General features: G+C 50.4%; 4 protein-coding genes across 4 annotated transcripts; 2 read left to right on the top strand and 2 right to left on the bottom strand.

The window, feature by feature from the left end:
* Positions 1–3,094: 3,094 nt before the first annotated feature.
* Positions 3,095–5,439, top strand: LAJ45_07660 (uncharacterized protein; the record flags this gene model as incomplete). The annotated part of the gene is made up of 2 exons (XM_046117216.1): positions 3,095–3,481; positions 3,562–5,439. The coding sequence occupies 2 exons, from the start codon at positions 3,095–3,097 to the stop codon at positions 5,437–5,439; spliced, it is 2,265 nt and encodes a 754-aa protein (XP_045969512.1).
* A 999-nt stretch (positions 5,440–6,438) lies between these two features.
* On the top strand, positions 6,439–8,329 carry LAJ45_07659 (uncharacterized protein; the record flags this gene model as incomplete). Its single annotated transcript, XM_046117215.1, has 3 exons — positions 6,439–6,441; positions 6,930–6,938; positions 6,989–8,329. 3 exons carry the CDS (start codon positions 6,439–6,441, stop codon positions 8,327–8,329), a joined length of 1,353 nt encoding a protein of 450 aa, XP_045969511.1.
* A 1,713-nt stretch (positions 8,330–10,042) lies between these two features.
* LAJ45_07658 (uncharacterized protein) lies at positions 10,043–10,458 on the bottom strand (the record flags this gene model as incomplete). Its single annotated transcript, XM_046117214.1, has 3 exons — positions 10,043–10,110; positions 10,173–10,291; positions 10,403–10,458. The coding sequence occupies 3 exons, from the start codon at positions 10,456–10,458 to the stop codon at positions 10,043–10,045; spliced, it is 243 nt and encodes an 80-aa protein (XP_045969510.1).
* A 1,671-nt stretch (positions 10,459–12,129) lies between these two features.
* LAJ45_07657 (uncharacterized protein) lies at positions 12,130–17,547 on the bottom strand (the record flags this gene model as incomplete). The annotated part of the gene is made up of 6 exons (XM_046117213.1): positions 12,130–13,653; positions 13,711–13,910; positions 13,964–14,402; positions 14,461–16,354; positions 16,425–16,908; positions 17,034–17,547. 6 exons carry the CDS (start codon positions 17,545–17,547, stop codon positions 12,130–12,132), a joined length of 5,055 nt encoding a protein of 1,684 aa, XP_045969509.1.
* Positions 17,548–18,680: the final 1,133 nt, after the last annotated feature.

Genomic DNA, 18,680 nt, shown 5'->3' with positions numbered 1-18,680 from the left:
GGCTATAGGAAGGTGGGTCTGGAGAGCAGGCAGGTCCTCCTTACTTCCACTTTAACTTGTGGTCTGTGCTAGATGCTAGATTTAGGTATTATACTGGCTGACTGTTGAAGGAGCTGTAAATAGCTCCCAGGGATGGTTGGGTGGGCTTACGGCTTGCGTGGCCTTTTTGGGGAGTATTTTGAATTGCAGGAGCAACCAGCAGTAGCAAGAGAAGAGATGATGTGATGATATGATGATGACGATGATCAGTGTCTGTCTTGTCTCTCTCTCTCTCTCTTTCGTCTTGTCGTCTCCTCAAGGGCTCAGGGGTTGTTTGTGCACATTGAAAGAAACGAAAGGGTCATCACACGGAACACAGACAGAAACACAGACAATCACACACGCTCTCACACAGCTTAACTTCGCTTCGGGGAATTCAAGGGGTGGGGAGACAATTACACAACGGCCGGCCCGGCAGAGTAGTAATAATGGGAGGGGTGGTTTAGGGCGATGTAGGGTTGTGGAGATGTGGATAGTGTAGGTAAGTGGCTTGGCGGAGAGGTAGGTAATGTAGGGAGAGAGCTGTGACAGGGGAGAAGAGATGGATGGGCTGCATGTGGGGGAGGAGAGCCGCAACACTGACAGAACCGGCACTTGCTGACTTAAAGAGAGACAACCTGGGAATTAATGGGGGCACGGGCTTGGGTGCGGAACAACAACGTGGGAATGGCAACTGAGACTGAGACTGACTGACTTGACTTGAATCAGTTGTGTTGGCAGATGGGCCACATGGTGAGTTTGGATACATGAACACACTTCAGAGTGCGTGATGATCCTGAGGATACGGAGAATTCTTTGTGGGACATCATGGAAAGCTTCAACAAACTACACCCTGACAAATTCTAATGATCGAAAGAGTTTTTATTCTCATTAAATTTCCTTTACACACCCTAAAGTCCATCATCTAAAAGCTAGTACAAATACTTGAAAAACGGGATTGTAGCTCGGGCAAGCGTGGAGGGTCCAGTCCTGTTAAAGATGTGTAAATGCGGGGAGGTTGGGGTGCACTGCACGTGAGTATTTCGAATTATGCAAGCCCGTATGTAGCAATACTTAGGGGAAGTATCTATCTAGCTACCTGGATGCACGGGTGGAAAGCTCAATTCATGGGAGCTTGCCTTTATGGAAGCTCGAATATGAGAATATGTACCCTACATACACCTAAGTATCACGAAAAAAACTCTACTCGAGTCAGCATCCATCCTCACAAAAAACAGATATCAAAGGCAGATATCCAAGATATTCGCCTATGCCCGCCCTATCCAGGCATCTATCCGCAAGCACGACATCGAGGATAGATAAAAACCCAGCATATGCTAATTGTCCGAGCCGGGGATAAAAAAAAAAATCTAACCACTGGTCTGGTGTCTACCCATCTACTCGCTCATCCATCCCTCCTCCCGACGGCGATCCAGCATCACCAGTGGTCATCGTCATCATGTAGAGTCCTTCGATAGAACGGTAGATATGTGGTGGAAAGATAACGGAAGCCCGTTATTCCACCTTCCTTTCTTCTGCCCTGTCCTGTCTTGTCTGCCTCCCTGCGCTGTCTGCCTATTACTGATGGACGATATGATAGCGTTCCATGCTAGCTTATAGCTTAAGTAGCTAGCTATCCTATCTAATAGCACTTGTTTCTTTGGAGCGGGTAATTAACAAACTAGAGCAAACTACCCTCCGGGGGCCCCGGAGAAAATAAAAATAAAATCCAGATCTCGACGGCGAAAGAGCGATTAAAAAGTTGCTCTACTTGCACCTAGCGGGTATGTAGATAGAAGTAGAACAGGTATCGTGGAGCCATCCATCAGATGCGCTTGCTGGGGGGGAATTGTGACCGACCGGAAAAACCGATCGGAGGCTGATCTGATGTGTGGATGGCTTGCTTGCCAAGATGGTGGTGTGGTGGTGGGTGTGTGGGTGTGCAGTGTCCAGGCCTGGATCTGCGGGTTTGCGGTGGTCCGTGGATTGGGGAGGATTTACCGTGTGAGGAGTTGTGATGGAGGATGTGAGTGTGAGGAGATAGGGTGGAGAGGAGAGGAGAGAGGGGGGGGGGGGGGAGGATTGGGAGAGGAGAGGAGGAGGAAGGAGAAAAACAATTAGAATAGAATGGGAGGTAGGATCATTACTCTAGGTAGACGATCACCAGGGAACGGAAGCGAGAGGGAAGGGAGGGAAGAACCTGTCTGTGTCTGTGTCTATCTGTCGCTCCCCTCCCTCTCTCCCGCTGCTCTGGATCAACATCAACATCAATAACTACAAGAAGCTAAATACAATTGCAATGTACCCTGCCTAATCCACCTGCCTGCCTGCCTGCCCGTCTGTCTGTCTGTACCTCCCACCCTGAATCCCCAATGTCAATTGTCGGTCCGTCCAATCCATCATCATTCTCAGTTGGCATGAATAGGGAAGCACTCCGCTCGCCAATCTCCACCCCCCACCGTCCGGCTATTGGACGTCAATCACGCTTTTTCCTTTTTCCTTTTTTCTTATTGAGGGGGTGGAGCTGGCGAAAATGTTACTCCAATGACTTCTTTGTTCAATGAGATTACTTCTGCCACCCCCCCCCCCCCCCGGGCCCCCCTCGTGGTGTGTGAGTGAGGTTTTCTTGCTCTTGCTGGCTTTTAACTTCTTTCCTTTGCTCATACACTTCGCAAAAACTTTGCAACTCTTTTGGGGCACTGAAAGAAAGGTCGGTACTTTCTTCTTACTTCATTTCTTCTTCCTCTAGCTGGTTAATTCGGCTCGTGTGATCTGATACACGCACTGTCTCACGGCAATTTAGCGACGACCCGCCAGAAAAAGATAACCATCAGACTCAGACCCATAAGCTAATTTAATTTACGCGGTTCCACACAAACATAGCTTCCTTCTGATACTACTACTGCTCATCATAGCTCCACTTCTTCACATACCAGAAAAAACCAGCCACTCGACTAAGACACGCGCTACCGTTTTTTTTTCCCGCAGGCAACTCATAACTTATTCTCCTCACGCCCTTCAGAGTCGAGGCAGAATCAACAGACCAGCACAGTAAGAACAGTGCAGAAACAGAACAATGTCACGACGCCAGCGATACTCACGGCCGACGCCGTTAACGGTCCCGGAAAAAGAGGAGGAGGAGCCCTATACACTGCCGGCAACGGTCTATTCGCCTGAGTTCGACGAGGTCGAGGAGCAGCAGCATATCCGGGTGGGGAGCCCGACAGACATCTCAGGCCTATTTGATGACGACAGTGATACAAGCGATAGCAGCAGTGCGGCGAGCTCCAGGGCGGAGAGCTTGGTGGACAATGAGCGGGTGGTGTTTGTGGGAAGGCAGAAGAGGAGGGAGAGTTTGAAGAGGTTGAGTGTTGAGAGGGATAGGCGGAGTGCGAGGAATAGTCGGGATAGCAGGGATGGCAGGGACAGTACAAAGACGCCGAGTACGCCAGTTACGCCTATGGTGGGTTCTGGATCCTGACTGCTGGCTATTGTAGCTGGAGGTCAATTATCGTGAGGCAATGCTGATTTTTCTTTGTGCAGTCACCATACGAACCATCAATGAGCTTCCGCCCACCATCAACCTCGAAACGTGACTCCTCAAGGCGTGACTCCTTAAAACGTGATTCTACATCGTCTTCTTCGTCATCTTCATCCTCTTCGACTTCATCATCCCAGGACTCCCGCCGTCCACGGCCTCCGGTGAAACAAAACTATTCCACCCACTCTGTGCAGTCCGGCGGAGGCAAAGCCAACGCAATCCTCGGCATCGGAATCGGCCACCCACCCATTGCCAGCTCCCGCGTCTCCACTCCAATAAACAAAGACCCAATTATTGACAACTGGGACGTCTCCGACAACGAGGCTCCCGCGAAGCCCATCTCTCTAAAGCCCTGGGGTCCCCTTGCCGTCAGCGCAAAAAAGGTACCAAGCATCGGTAGCATCAGAAGCCTCGACCGCAGACCAGCACGTAGCAGCAGCTCCTCAAGCGGCCGCTTTGTAAAACCCAAGATTGAAAACCCGCAGCCAAAGCATGTGGTGCGGGCACGGTTCTCGGAGATGCGGGGGTACGATGCCGATGACATGAAGCGGAAAGGAAGCCCGCTCGACAGCGGCGTGGCATTCAAGCTCGTCCACCACCCCACGCACTCACAGAGCTCAGCAGACATCCGACTACCGCCGAAGCCACGACGCGCACAGACAATGGGGAAGATGCAGTCGAACGAGGGGAGCGGAACGTCAAGTCGCTCTTCGTCAACATCGTCTATCAGACTGCCGAAACGGTCACCGTCTGCACCGATTGGGCCGAGGACATCTGCGCAGAGTTTCGAGCTGACGGAGCTCCCGGTAGTGTTTAGTGCGCTGCCACTGGAGGGAACAGACTCCTACAACATCGTGCCGACGGAGTTTATTGTACCGGATAGTCGCTCGCCATCGCCGCCGCCGGTGCAGCCGATGCACCCATCGTGGAGCAAGTTCGACGAATCCGTTGCCGCCAGCACGGATGCAGCGCGCAAAGCAGAGCTTAACGCTATGGCGGCGATGATGGACCCGTCGTCGCAGCAGGCAATGTCATTCCGCAGCAAGTACCCGATGGACTCAGCCTACTCCGGGAACCTCGAGGTGCCTAGCCCCAACAACCACGCCAGCATCGTGCGGCCAAACAGCCGGTGGAGCGACTACTCCGAGGCCGACAGCATCAAGGAAAGCTGGCGCAGCAGTGTTCTCAACCACTTCCATCTCCCGAGCGTCATGAGCGTGCGCAGGAAACTGGACCTCCGCGTCCCGGTCGCAGCCGCAAAGGAGGGCATCCGCAAAATGGGCACAAAGGAAATCCACGAAATCAAAGAAGAAGACGCCGCCCCGGGGGGCGGCAACCGCCCACGCAGCGGCGAAGCCGGCACCTTCAACCCGGCCCTCAACTCGCACTCCGCCGCTGCCTCACACAGCAAAGGCAACACATCCGCAAATGGCGGCATCTTCCGCTCCAGAACCGCTTTGGGCCGCTCCGACTCCATCGTGACGCTCTCCCGCAGCAAGAGCATTCTGCGCCCCGAGTCTGCGCGCATCGAGAAGGTGTCCATCTCCGCCCCGCAGCCACATGGCACCCCCACGCCAAGCTCGTCACGCCCGGTATCGACCGCCACGAGGCCGGTGTCAACGGCGACGCAGCGCGGGTCGATCCGCGGACGGCCGGACTCGTCGCCGTTGGCTACGACGGCAACGACGGCGACGACGACGGTGGAGGTGGGGAGTCCGGGGAGTGGGGATGAGGTGGCGAGTCCTGGGTCGAGGAGGTTTAAGGATGTGTTTGAGAAGTATATGGTGAAGGATACGAAGAAGAAGGCGGAGGAGCGAAGGAGGAACGAACTCAAGAAGATGATCACCGTCATTGCTAATGAGCCCGGTAGATTGATTTGAAATTTTTTCTTTCGCTTTTCTTTTTCTTTTTATTTTTTTATTTTCTTTTATTTTTTTCGGATTTTCGGCGGCGTTTTTTAACTTTTGAGATTTAGCATTCTTTATGGGAGGAGTTTTTTCTTTTTACTTTCGTTTTTATGATAATGATGGATTATGGGTGGTGCACGTGTAGTAGATACTAAGCAGAGCGAGGGAAAGTTTTTTTATTTTTTATTTTTTATTTTTATTTTTATTTAAACCTTTTTATATTTTTCTTTTTACATTTCTTTCTTTTACATTTCTTTTCTTCTTCTTCTTCTTCTTCTTATTCTTATTCTATTTACGACTTTCTTTTTCTGTACTAGTTTCCGTTTAATCCTCCTTCTCCTCTTCCTCTTCCACTTCTTTCTTCTCTCTACTCAATTCATATATTCTCACACCCTTTTAACGAAGTTTCACGACCCAACCACTGTATATTTCCACCCTGTTTTTAATTTTCTTTTCTTTTCTTTTTCTTTTCTGGCCTCTACACCCGAGAGTGAGACTGAGACGGGAGGGAGGGATGGGGAGAGGGAGGGAGGGAGAAAGGTGTCTGCCATGCTATATAATAAATACACTTTATATAACTACATACACTAGATCATACATGTACCTACATACACTAGATACACTAGAGTACACACGCCACATCCATCCATCCGTCCTACATACATACATCCTACATACACTAAGTACACCATGCACTCTCACACTACTGGCGCAATGATGCGACGAACGCCTCTGCCTCACAGTCCCTCACTCGCAGCGCCTGATTCGTTTCGCAACGGTTGCACCACGTCGATGATCAGTAATCGTCATTGTTGCAAGTTTCCATATTTAGACCCGTGTTGGTTGGAGTAGGGTTGGCTGGTTGGTTACACGTCATGGTGGACATGTGGTTCCAGAGGTTTGGGAGCAGAGGAGAGGGAGGATAAGGCGGGGCCCGTTGTTTTTCGGTGGGAGGCCAGAGGAGGAGAAATCATGGTGTGTCACTCATGTACCGAACCTGGTGCATCTGATCTAATCTAATCGCTCCCCGCTATGCTGCATCTGTGTGTGGATCAGTAATTAGTAGATTAGATTAGATTAGATTAGATATTAGCTGCGACATCAACCCTAGATAGAAAGAGTAGATACTCGGGGCAGGCAATAAGAACCTGAAAATGCAAGCTGCAAGCAGGTGCTCAATTTGGTGTAGCTTTTCGCCAGCCGCGAATCAGAGGTTGTTACCATCAAAAGTCATTTTCAGGTTCTTCTTACCGGCCCCGAGTACATCCTGTGCCATGCATTCACATGCAACTAGAGTAGATACATACATAGTCCCAGTTTCCCGGTTTTCGTCGTGGACCGGTGGCGAATAGGAAGAATTGCCCACAAGACATCGCTGCACGATCGAGCGGAGTGGTGCTGGGGGTGGTGACCGGACATATGATACGTTCACTGTAAACTCCGTCGACTAGATCATAGACTAGCTGTCTAGAGTAGGTTATTTTGGCTGCCTAACCCAACCGCCGTAGATAACAATTTACAGGTCTTGATACCCACGCAAAGAAAGGCACTCACCTCCTACCCCCAACCTCCTACTTCTGCCCCCTCCTACTTACCTACCTCCTCCTACTCGACAATGTCCTCCTCCTCCTCCTCCCTCCTCCTCGACCTCCCCACCGAGCTCCTCCTCAAAATCGCCCGCCACCTCACCCTCCGCGCCCTCACCCGCCTCGTCCGCGCCAACCACCTCTGCAACGACCTCCTCACCCCGCTCCTCTACGAGCGGCCCATCCGCGACGTCAATGGCCACCTCCCCATCATCTTCTGGGCCACAATGCTCGGCAACACCCCGCTCGTATCCCGCATCCTCGACCGCACCCCCGCCGACACAATAAACATGTACTCCCACCCGGACCCCGGCGAGCGCCTCCCCGACTGCATGCACACCGACCCGCACCACCGCATGCACTTCTACCGCTCGTGGCTCCTCGCCAAATGCGCCGTGCGCCACCACCCCTGCCAGAACCTCCTGCAGTGGGCCGTTTGCTGCCACAGACTCGAAATCGTGGAGCTCCTGCTGCAGCGCGGCGCACGCATCAATCCCGAGCCGCACCGCTGGTGCGCCGCCCCGCGCGGCAGCGAGCCCGCGGGCACGGCGCTCCACTATGCGGTCGGGTACTCAAAGTACCTGACTGCGTACCCGCCTGAGGAGATTGTCGGCGCGCTCCTCGACCATGGCGCGGACCGGGACGTGGGGGATGCGGAGGGCGATAATGCGCTGCAGGCGCATCTCAAGTCGCGGCAGCCCTCGGACGTGATTGTGCGCAAGATGCTGGACCATGGATATGATGCTAATGGGGTTGGGAACGATGGGCACACGCCGCTGTGGACGGCCGTTGATGGGGCGAAGTTGTTTAGTGAGGGCGTGGTGGGGCTGCTGGTGGAGCGCGGGGCGGATACGGGGGTAAGGGTGTTTGGGGAGTCGATTTTGCACCGTGTTGTTGCGAGGCTGGGGCGGGAGGCGGGGATGGGGGTGAGTATGGGCATGGGCACTGGGGCGGGCTGGTGGAGTGCGTTGAGGTACTTTTTGCAGTATGCGGATGATGTGAATGTGAGGGATTCGTGCAATCAGTCGTTGCTGCATTATGCGGTGGCGAAGATGCATATGCGCTGTTTGCCGGCGCTGAGGTTGTTGGTGGAGAGCGGCGTGGACCATAGGTTGAAGGATATATTTGGGAGGACGGCGCTGGACCTAGCGGTGGGGGTTGGTGGGGATGATGCGGTTGTGTTTCTGCAGGGCCTTTGTGCGCCGGTGCAGAGTATTGAGCTTCTTGATTCGAACATGCAGGGTTTAAGTATACCCAGTGGTGGTGAATCTGTGTAGTTTTTGTTAGCTTGTCAGACACTGCAGTAGTTAATAATGATGAGGGTTAAATCATGAGGCATCACTCGACGAACTGTCCAGCACGGTAGTGTCGAATATAATGAGATGGTGAAAGAAGCAGATGGTAGAATGACTTATTTTTTCTTTTTTAGCAGAGAAGCGAGTCTACTAGCTGTCTATACATGACCGTCACGGTTTGGATAGGACAGAGCAGACAGGGCAGCACCCGCCATCATTCGAAAAGCCACATATCCAATTGACAAGCAGACAGAGCCATCGGAGGTAAAAAGAAACACCGAGAAAAGAGCCCCACATGGCTCTGTAGCTCGACCACTAATGACACCGCTTCTATGATTCTTAGCAGTATTCAATTTAAAGATTTGGATAATAAACCCTGTGTTCGGGGTGGAGGCTGCTGACTGAACTGATCCAATCAACAACCTCATAACTACGCACAACTCCACATAAGTTGAACAGGCACTATTCTAACCCCCCCAGTCCTCAAGGCCGGTAATCCCCTTTCATTTGGAGCACTCCTAGTTGTGTTTTTGTTGCGATGATCTGCGTCTGTCTGCCGTGACCAGCCAGCTGCAGTGCAAGGAGATGAAGTGTAGCGAATAACTGTTTGTGTTGATGATGAGAAGAGGAAAGCTCTCGCTCTTCGTAGACTAATAACTACAGTCTAGGCCACCTATCCTGATGACAACATGCGGTGGCCCTATAACCAGACTGGCCTCTTCAATTATGACAGGTACTCACTAGGGTTAGGGGTAGGCTCCCGCATATAGGCAGGTGAATACTAGACCCTCTATATCTCACCCACGTCTCAAACAATTCCTTTAAGGCTGCGAGCTGCATCAATTTTGTTCTGTCACGTCTAGAGCAGTGAAACAAGCGTTTTATCAGAGCCTCGAGAAGAAAGAACTCAAACTCCGTGACTCAGGGTTTTGTTCGCCTGCGATCGAGCTCAGGCTCGTCAGCCATCGACTCACGGATCGCGGCTGGGTTAAAGGCTTAACTTCAGCCCTGCAGTAGGGCCAAGGCTGTCGAATCATGACAGCCGTGTAGGCATGCACGTTATGTCTCGAATACGTGCGCACTCAACCCGCACGGGCTCTGTTGATCGGGATCCGGGAAAGAACTAGAGTACAAGCCTGAAACCCCGCTGCAGGGGATGGATGTTAGGAGCGTTTGGTTTTTTTATTTTTTTATTTTATTTATGAGAATGAATACACGATAGCCTTTCTCTTCAAATACCAAGCTATGTAGCTAGATAGAAAAAAGGCCACCCCCAAAGAGCCCCATGCAGGGCTATTCCCTAACAGGTAAACACACGAGAACGCAGACCCAACCAACAACCAGCCAACCAACCAACCAAAAGCCACCTCCCCAAACCTCAACTCCCCAGCTCGCCAGCTTGGCACATCCCACCGAGTGACGCCCCATGATCGCAACCGCAACCATCCCATCCCCATCCCCCAATCGATTACAAGTGCAACTTTCCAACTGCACCCCCATGATAAGAATACGGTAACTCCTAACGCCTATCCCTCCCTCCCTCTTCCCTCCCGGCAATTACCACCACCACCACCACCGCCGCCGCGCTGCAAAAGAGCCTCCCCCATATGCATTACCACCGCGCAAAGAGCCTCCCCCGATGTACCCCCACCAAAAACAGCCGTGCTAGGAAAACAAGGCCCCACTATCGCTACGCTACCGTCGGCCCCGATTCCGAACACTCTCCTTCTCCTTCGCACCCGTTGTTCCAGACCTTGCTGCTGCTGTTACTCGCCCATCAGCTTATGCCCTACCACCGCCTGGATTGGAACTTGTATTAACGTACCAAACACGATCCTCCCCGCGGGCCTGTCGGAGAGTGTCCGTGTCTTGACAAACAGCTGCTGCCCCTTCGCCTTCCGCTTCGCTTTTGGGCCTGTTGTTGTTGCTACGCCTGCGACAAAGCTGGTGTTTGAGTCTCGATGTCAGCACAGCACTGCTACCTACGTGCACTAACTAGTAGCTAGGTAGAGAAAAAAGAGAGACATAGAGGGAAGGGGGGAGAGGGAAACATACAAACTCCACAAACACAGCCCGGCAACAACTTTTACGCCCGTGACAGTCAACATCATGCAGTGTTCATCCAACACAAAGCTCGAGCTCTATCTCAGCTGTGTATATGCCATGCGAGGCCCCACTGGAAGTGGGCGCCTTATATACAGCAAGCAAGCACGCAAGCGGTGTGGTTGTGGGTTGGGCGATTGTGTAACCCCATTGATGCCTAATATCGTGTAGATCAACCCAACTATCGTTACAACTAGAGTACATACCTAGAGTCACCACTATCTACTCTATCTACTACTATACTGCCTGCACCCTACTATCTGTCATATCTGTCACCTTAACGGCAACCATACCGTTGTACCACAACTACATGTAGCTAACTAACCTACTTAGCTACCTATCCACACCGCAAACATGCCCGTTGTCGTTATCAGGGCTGAAGCCGGCCCCTTAATTTATGAGCAGCGGCGCCTGGGAATACATGTAACCAACGGTTGCCTGGCTGACTAGCTAGCTAGCTATGTAGGTAGATAGCAGCCAGGTAGGTAGGTAGGGTTCATTGTTTGGCGGTTTATTATTAGGCTATATAGAAACGTTGCAATATTGCATACGTACAGTACGTGCTCTATCTAGAGGACGGGTACCTTATCCTACTAATTGATTGTTGCAACCGTGACTGCATGTAGAAGTATATATTTCCAACCTACTAAGACGTTGTGGCCCTACTTATATGCGTGACCTGCGGGCGGCAGCAGTAAGCGTTACTACATGTATGTATGTAGTAACATTTAACGCAACGCACACACGCACTGCCGCCCCCACCCCCCACCCAACCCACACACACACACACACACACACACGTGGATCTGCGATATCCCGTGGCGGCGGGCCGTTACATCACATCTGAGTCAGATGGGGGTGGATCTCAACCACCTTTTTTATTCAGTGATCATTTCCAGAAACCAGGGTTTGGGTTTGGGTTTGGGGTTTGACGTGACAGCATACATGACGTGAATTTTTTTCTGTTTCTCTCCCGCTCAGTCTAAAAGTACAAAGGGGTAAGTTGTAGTTGTTACTTGCTGTGCTGTTATAGCTGGGTACATATAATAAAAAATAAAAAGGACAGACCCAGGTACAAAGAAAGTAAAAAAAAGAAAAAAAAGAAAATAGACCCAAATTCTCTTTTTAAAAACTTTTTTGCTCCCCCCCCCCCCCCGTGGCCCCGATGATGGATGAGCTGTGATCAAATATATCGCCTCGATATATAGAAAGTGGTGAATTTATGAACGCGAACGGCGGTGATAGTGGTAGGTAGGTAGGTACGATCTAGCTCCTTATACTCCAATAGGTAAAAAGACAAAGAAGACTTGACTCTTCGCACGCAAAAAAAGTAGATATCAAGAAGAGGCAATAAACCGAGAAAGAAAAAAAAGAGGGGAATATAAATTCCGACCTAAAAATAAATTCAAACTCACAGCAGCTCCATCCAAACAGATCCCATGAAAAGTAGAAAGGAAAAAAATGACCCCATGGCCCCCTTCGCAACCAGTCTCGTTTCGAATAAAATTACAGAGGGAAGAAGGGTAATAATACGCGCATCAAAATTCGAAATTGAAAAAGAGGGAAAAAAAACCAAATCATGAATAATAAACCGAGAAGAAAAACCCCCGAGAATAGAACATACTAAATAAAAAACACACCCCATTTATTACTCTCAGAACAAGAATCTAGGATCAAAATTAATGCAAGAGATTTGCCAATGCCGGGCTTCCTGAAGCCCCCGACATGACTCTCTGGGGTGGATGTGGTTGGGGAGGAGGCTCCTGTGGTCTCCCCTGAGATATTACCGGCGGTAGCCCTTGCTGCTGTTGGTGTTGCTGATGCTGATGCTGCTGTTGGTGTTGTGGGTGTTGCTGTTGCTGCTGCTGCTGCTGCTGGTGTTGCTGCTGTTGCTGTTGCTGATGTTGCTGATGTTGCTGCTGCTGATGCTGCTGATGCTGCTGCTGCTGCTGCTGCATCATTGGCACCGGTTGCATGGTGACAGTGACCGCATTCGTACGGCCCAAATGAGGCGATACGTGTGGCGCATGTGCTACCATATGTTGTAAGGGCATCTGCTGAGGCAGAGGATTTCGTGGAGACATCAAGGAGGGTTGGTGATTTGGAACATGCGGAACATGCTGTGGCTGAAGCGGTTGGTGCGCCTGATGAGGGGTCACATGGGTTTGATGGGGGGTCACATGCGGTTGGTGCGGCGATACATGTTGTGGCTGCCGGGGAGAAACATGTGGTTGGTGGGGCGACATATGTTGAATATGTGGGGAGACATGGTTGGGAGGCGGGGGCGGGGCAGCATGGTGCTGCAGCACAGAAATGTGACTTTGTGCCAAGTGCGGCGATATGTGCGGCGGTGGTTGAAGCGGCGACATATGGGGGTGGGGATGAGGAGACTGGTGGGGTATTGAATGGTGTGACAGAGGATGGGGTTGGGGGCCCGGGTGAGGGATCTGTTGCGGGATCGGTGGCATCTGAGCCATTTGTGGTTGTCCGATCTGAGAAGGCATCCCCGACTGCATATGGACAGGGTGTATAGGGCTTGGTATAGCACTAACAGGAGGAATAGGCTGCGGGGGAGGCGGGGGAGGCGGCGCGGGTTGCTGTGCGGCCAAAAATACATGTAGAGGAGGTAAAGGCGTGTACCTGCTTTGTTCCTGTTGCCCATTAATCCCTCCAAACGGAGATTGTCGTTCTGATTCAGGCCTTGACACCTCCTTGCAATGGCATCGATTGCACAGAAGCCCCACGGCGTGAGAACGGGAGTGGGGGATTGGGTGGGTATTATCGTGCGCAGTAGCATCACCGTTGATCAAAACTCCGTTAGTTGCTGGGGAAGCGCTCCCGTTCGTCAAGTGTGCAATGCCATTCTCTTTGGGGCATGGAACTGGCATTTTCCACCATAACGGACTGATATCAGTTTGACAACTGAAACACCTTTTGGGTCCATCTCCGCCCACGTGATCGTTGAGGAGACCCTCTATTCCGCCAATCTTATCCTCCAGACCCTCGGTTTTAATATAAACAGTGGTGGGCGAACAAGTGATCTCTTTGCCACTTATACCCGCAGCGGAAGAACCCCCGGCACTGTTTCTTCGGTGGGATTGAGACGCCTTGGTTGAGATTGTCATGAGATTGGCTTTTCTAACGGTTCCAGTGAGCCCCAAATCAGCCTGTTTATAAGTGGTAACATAGAGCTGAAGAGCATTCTATAACAAGACTGTCAGCCGGATCAATTGATCATGTATTTGAAGGTTAACTCGTACCTGTCCAGTCTCCTCTACGAATTCACCAATTGGATGAATAGTAGACTTGACATCATGCTCTGGACACCATACCGCAGCGGTCATAGCACCCGTTTCACTTCCCAACTTGACAATCTCCTTCATGTCCCTCCTAGAACTCTTGACTGGTTGAACGTCGAATCCCATATGCCATCCAGCTTTATGTGCACATCCAACGTGTACTATATTTACCATCAGTCGCCACCTCTCACCCGTGAAAAAGCAAAAGACTTACCACTAGCGTAGCAGACTTGGCATCCAACGCAGGCACCGTTGTCTTTACCCTTGCAAACCCTACATGTCTGAGTCCACTTCGATGCCGGGATCGTCCCAACCCCTTCAACTGTCTTCATTGATTTTGCATCTGAAAATTTGACTTCCGGCGTCCAAACCGCACAGATGACATGTGCCCAATTATTCCCGGAAGTCTTTTTCAGTGGTTCTCTAGGATGTTGAGGACGACGTTTATCGGCCTCTTTGGTCTTCCGGCCATCCTCATGATGATTACTAGTAATAACGACCTGTTTCTCCTTCTCCTTCTCCTTCTCCTTTTCATTTCCAGTCTTCCCTTTCTTCTTATCAGAGGTTTTAGGCTGTGGCTCTTCTTTTTTCTGATCAGTAACCTCCTCCGGTTCTGGGATGCCATGACAGGGGCACAAAACACATTCGTAGTTCTAAGTCATGATCAGCAAACACATCTAACAAACATCGAAGTTTTAAGGTGTAATATACCGTTGATACAGTGGGGTTTTTATCGTTGGCACACATCTCACAAACCCATTTGTTGGCACTTCTAACTTCACCAACCCCATAACAACCCCTGTGGACAGTCATCCTACAATCTCTACATACGAGATGTGCATTTCCGAGTGGCTCGAGGTCTCCACATACTGCACATGGCAAAAGCTTCGGTTTGGGCGGCTCCGGCGGCGGTGGGGGCGGCTCCTTTGGCTTCTCTACCTTTTCCTTTTCTTTACCCTTCTTATTGGTACCGTTTGTCTCAACCTTTAGCTTCTTACGCGGAGGTTCTTTCTTTTCTTCTGGTGTTTCCGGAATGGGTGCAATTCCGAAGGCAACGGGTTGCGGACTAGCTGTCCTTGCTGCAATTGCTGCGGCTTCGGCTTTCGCGTCCTCTTGGGCTGCATTGAGCTCCTTGAGGAGTTCTTCGTCGATTCTCCGCTTCCAGGCCCTACCGCCTCCAGCGCTGACCTTCTTTTGTATTTCATCGGGATCCTCCCATTGGATACCATAACGTCTCCATAACTCTGCACAGCGTCGGCATAGCGCGCTGATAAGAAATTTCTCCTCTCCTTGTTTCTTTTTGCTGCTCCCACCTTTGTCGGCCGGTATTAATGTCCCCGGTGGCACTCCCGGTGCTCGCCTCCATTGCCTACTACTCCTCGTGCTGCAGAACTTGCATTCAAATCCACGCTTCTTATCGATGGCTTTATTACCGTCGAAAGCGGAATCGTCTTCATCATCAGCAACATCGTCCACAAGCTTCGTTCCGGTATCCTTGTCTTTCATCTTCGCCTCCTTCTTGCCCTTCCGTCCCTCAAAATTTCCCCAAATTTGCTTTCCCTTTTCGGTCTTTTTCCAAACGTAGTAAAACCTGACTATCTCTGCTTCTTTTCTTGTTTTCACGTATTTTGCAACACTATGAAGTTCACTTCCATACCTCGCCACACCTTCCTCAAATCTTTTCAGCTCATCTGGCTTCAGCTTTGGTTCTCTTAGCTCTTTGTTGACATGAACCTTCTTCAATAAATCCAGAGACGTGTCTGCATCAAAATCATGTTCATAGAGCAATTCGATGGCCTTATCCTGGAAGTTTACCGATGATCCATCGCACCCAGGGCCTGCTATAGTCGAACCGGGTAGACTGCGACTAATATCGCGGGTAGTTTTCATGTATTCGTCTACAATCTGGAGCTTTTCCTCTTTCGATTCGTCCTCGGGAATCTTGAATAGTAATGTTGAAGTTGTTCCATCATCTTCACCTCTTCTGATATATCCAGGAGGTTCATCCATAACCCATTTAGGCCGTTTTTCCTTAGCAGCAGCTTCCGCTTCCGCCGCTGCAGCTGCGCTCTTGGCATTCTTACTGCCACCTTTCACGTACTTCTTTTTAATTTCCACTGGTTTCACGTATTCAACGGGTCGGCCATGCCATACGTTAACATTTGCTTGATGCCGAGGGCCAATTCGCGACGCCGCTCTGGGAAAAATACGATCGTCCGGGTCGAGTGCATCTTCAACGCGGCAATGCTGGCCAAGGTACCTCATCGGCCACATTTGCGCCCAATGTGCCTGCTCGGCAGTCGGAACCCTTTCGATATCTGCTGATTCGGAGGCAGTTTCTGTCTCAATTCCACCGCTACTGCAACCTCCTCCTCCACCGGGGGACATGTCTTCATCTTCGTCGTCAAAGTTTTCTTCATCAGCGTCGCCGTTGGCGGAATTCGTCAAAGTCGGAGTATTCCGCTGCTCAAGCTTTCGTTCCTGTGCTCGGTTACAAGGTCCGCATGCCCAAGCAAAGCCCCTGCTAGGTTTCTTTAACAACGGCGGTCGTACACAATTCATATGGTACGTGTTTCCACAAACTGCACAATGCACAGAATCATTGCTAAAGATCAATAAAATCAGCATTTCCGTACAGTTAGCACCCCAAGCTAGAATTGATAATTGAATTGTACCTAGCACAAAACCCTGCGCATCGTTTGCACTCCTTCATTTGACTACAGAGCTCTTTCGCTCTTTGTGGTTCCACTAAGAGATACTTCCACCGATCGACCAATACTTTCCGTACCTTCTCAGGGACGTTGCGGACCTGGTTGGTCGGTATGACGTCGTAGTAACGGTGAATATACCGGTCAAACATCTTTTCGAAATAGAAGCTATCCCGGCGTTTGCGGAATTCGTCGACATCTTCGACCTCCGATCGATGGAGAATGTAGCACTTGCCACGAATGGCGGCAAGTGGGCAGCTATCAGAATGCATTGACGAGAAAAGGACGCGCGTGTCGGTAACTTTCCGTTGAATGTCTTTTGGTCTGTAGTACCAGTTGACACGGATAGAATCAATGGGCTGGGTAGGATCATTGTTTGTATGAAGAAACTCCATGATTCTTGCGAGATAGTAGGGCTCGCCTGGAGGTTCGCAGACGAGGTAAATATGATCTGCAACACATTGAATGGGTTAACCAAAGAGCTTCATAGTTGAATAAAAATCATAGATGCGGTAGCAATCTTGAAACTCTCTGCGGAAAAACAGGCTTTTGGGTTTAAAGAACTGAGGCTCGAACCATTTACCGACAGTGTTGTACCGTCGTCTGCAATTAACTGCCCGTTTTTCAACTTTGGGCTATCAAAGCTAAGCATATTTGACAACCCCATATCCTTCGGCATTACGGGCGCAATATATTCTTTCTTTCTTTTCTTACTACTCGTTGCTGTTGTGGTTGCGACTACCGCAGTGATCTCCTTCGCCCCTTCCTTATCCTTGCTTGAACTTCCCCCCACAGCCGATGCCCTCCTGGATGAGGTAGTTGTGGGCACAACAATCTCAGCAACCGCCCCAGCAGGTGATTTACTAGAGGACGCAGGTGTGGTTGTGTACTCGTAGTCCATATCATTATCTTTATCCTCGGCATAGTTCACGCGTGATCCACGATTCCGAGAACGTGTGCCATAGGGAGACGTGGACCGAATATTGGAAGCGCTCGGGGTCTGGGTGGCTGAAGTTGAATTCGGTGCTTCTGTAGATGCGCCATTGCCAGCGGGAGCGCGGGAAGTCGTTGACGACTTACGATCGGCCATCGAGGCTTGAGATCAAAGAAACAACAGTCAAATGGAAAAGTAGAATGTTTGACTGTTGGGAAGAGGAAGATGGATGTAGTGAGGGAGAAGAAGTAAAGGAAGTAAGTGGGCCAGTTGGGTTGGGCCAGGCAGGTGCTGCTGTACCAACCCGGCGGATTTGCCGTATTAATGAACGACTATGTGGGAGTGGGGCTAGATCCAAAGGAGAGATGATAAAATAGTAAGGCAATAGCGGAAATAAGAAAGCCCAAGAGATGTGCGCAGAATATGTGAGGTTATAGGTCTATAACAAAGATGCAAAGTAAAGCGTTCTTCAAGGGAAAGAAAGCAATGCGTGTGGTTTATGTAAGAGGAGGGGGGACTAGAGGGAAGTTATAGAAACAGTAGTGCCTTTTGCCCAGTCAAATGATGCAAAGCAAAGAAAACGGACTAGATACGTCCCTTCCAGCTATAGGGCTATGGCACCCCCCCAAGCGAAAGGTGGAAAGTCCTAGAGACGAACCAAACTAATGTGCCCAGGCTCAATAGTTTGTATCTCTAACAGTTTCAGTATCGCACTTCAAGCATAAGACCTATAAACTATTGGTTGTGGGTTGGGTGAAATTGAGGTCGTTCGATGAATGGAAGGGAAACAGAGGGGTGAGAAAGGAATGTGAGGGGGGGCGGAGAACACGAGGAAGGAGTGAGATATATGTGGTAGAGAGGGTGTGGGTGGGGAGGCGTTGAGAGAGAGTGAGAGAGAGAGAGAGAGAATTCAGGCCCGGCCACACGTCAGGGAGTCGCGGGAATCGGCCAGATGCCCATGCGAGCTGGAAAGAACAATGTCAGATATTACATGTATTTACTCAGACGGAGTATAAAAACCGTTACAATGTCTTCATTATTGTTAAGATAAGTGAGGTGTAGTTTACATCTTGAGGTTTTCAAGTCGCGTGCAATTGTGTAATGCAACATTCACTACCATCAAGACAGTAGAGTAATAAGGGATCTGCTGCTGCGACTCGGTTTACATATATCGACGTGCCACCTCGGACGCGACATAATGCTAAACACCAACAGAATTCAACTGCTCAAACACGACAGAAGAAATCGAGATATCTAGTCATGAATCAGCGCTGAATCGAAGTCCGTCG

The sequence above is a fragment of the Morchella importuna genome (genome assembly GCF_003444635.1).
Source record: "Morchella importuna strain M04M26 chromosome Unknown Morimp01GS025, whole genome shotgun sequence".
NCBI classification, from domain to species: domain Eukaryota; kingdom Fungi; phylum Ascomycota; class Pezizomycetes; order Pezizales; family Morchellaceae; genus Morchella; species Morchella importuna.
Note: the sequence above shows the minus strand (reverse complement) of the source record. Positions and strands in the feature narration are given on the sequence as shown.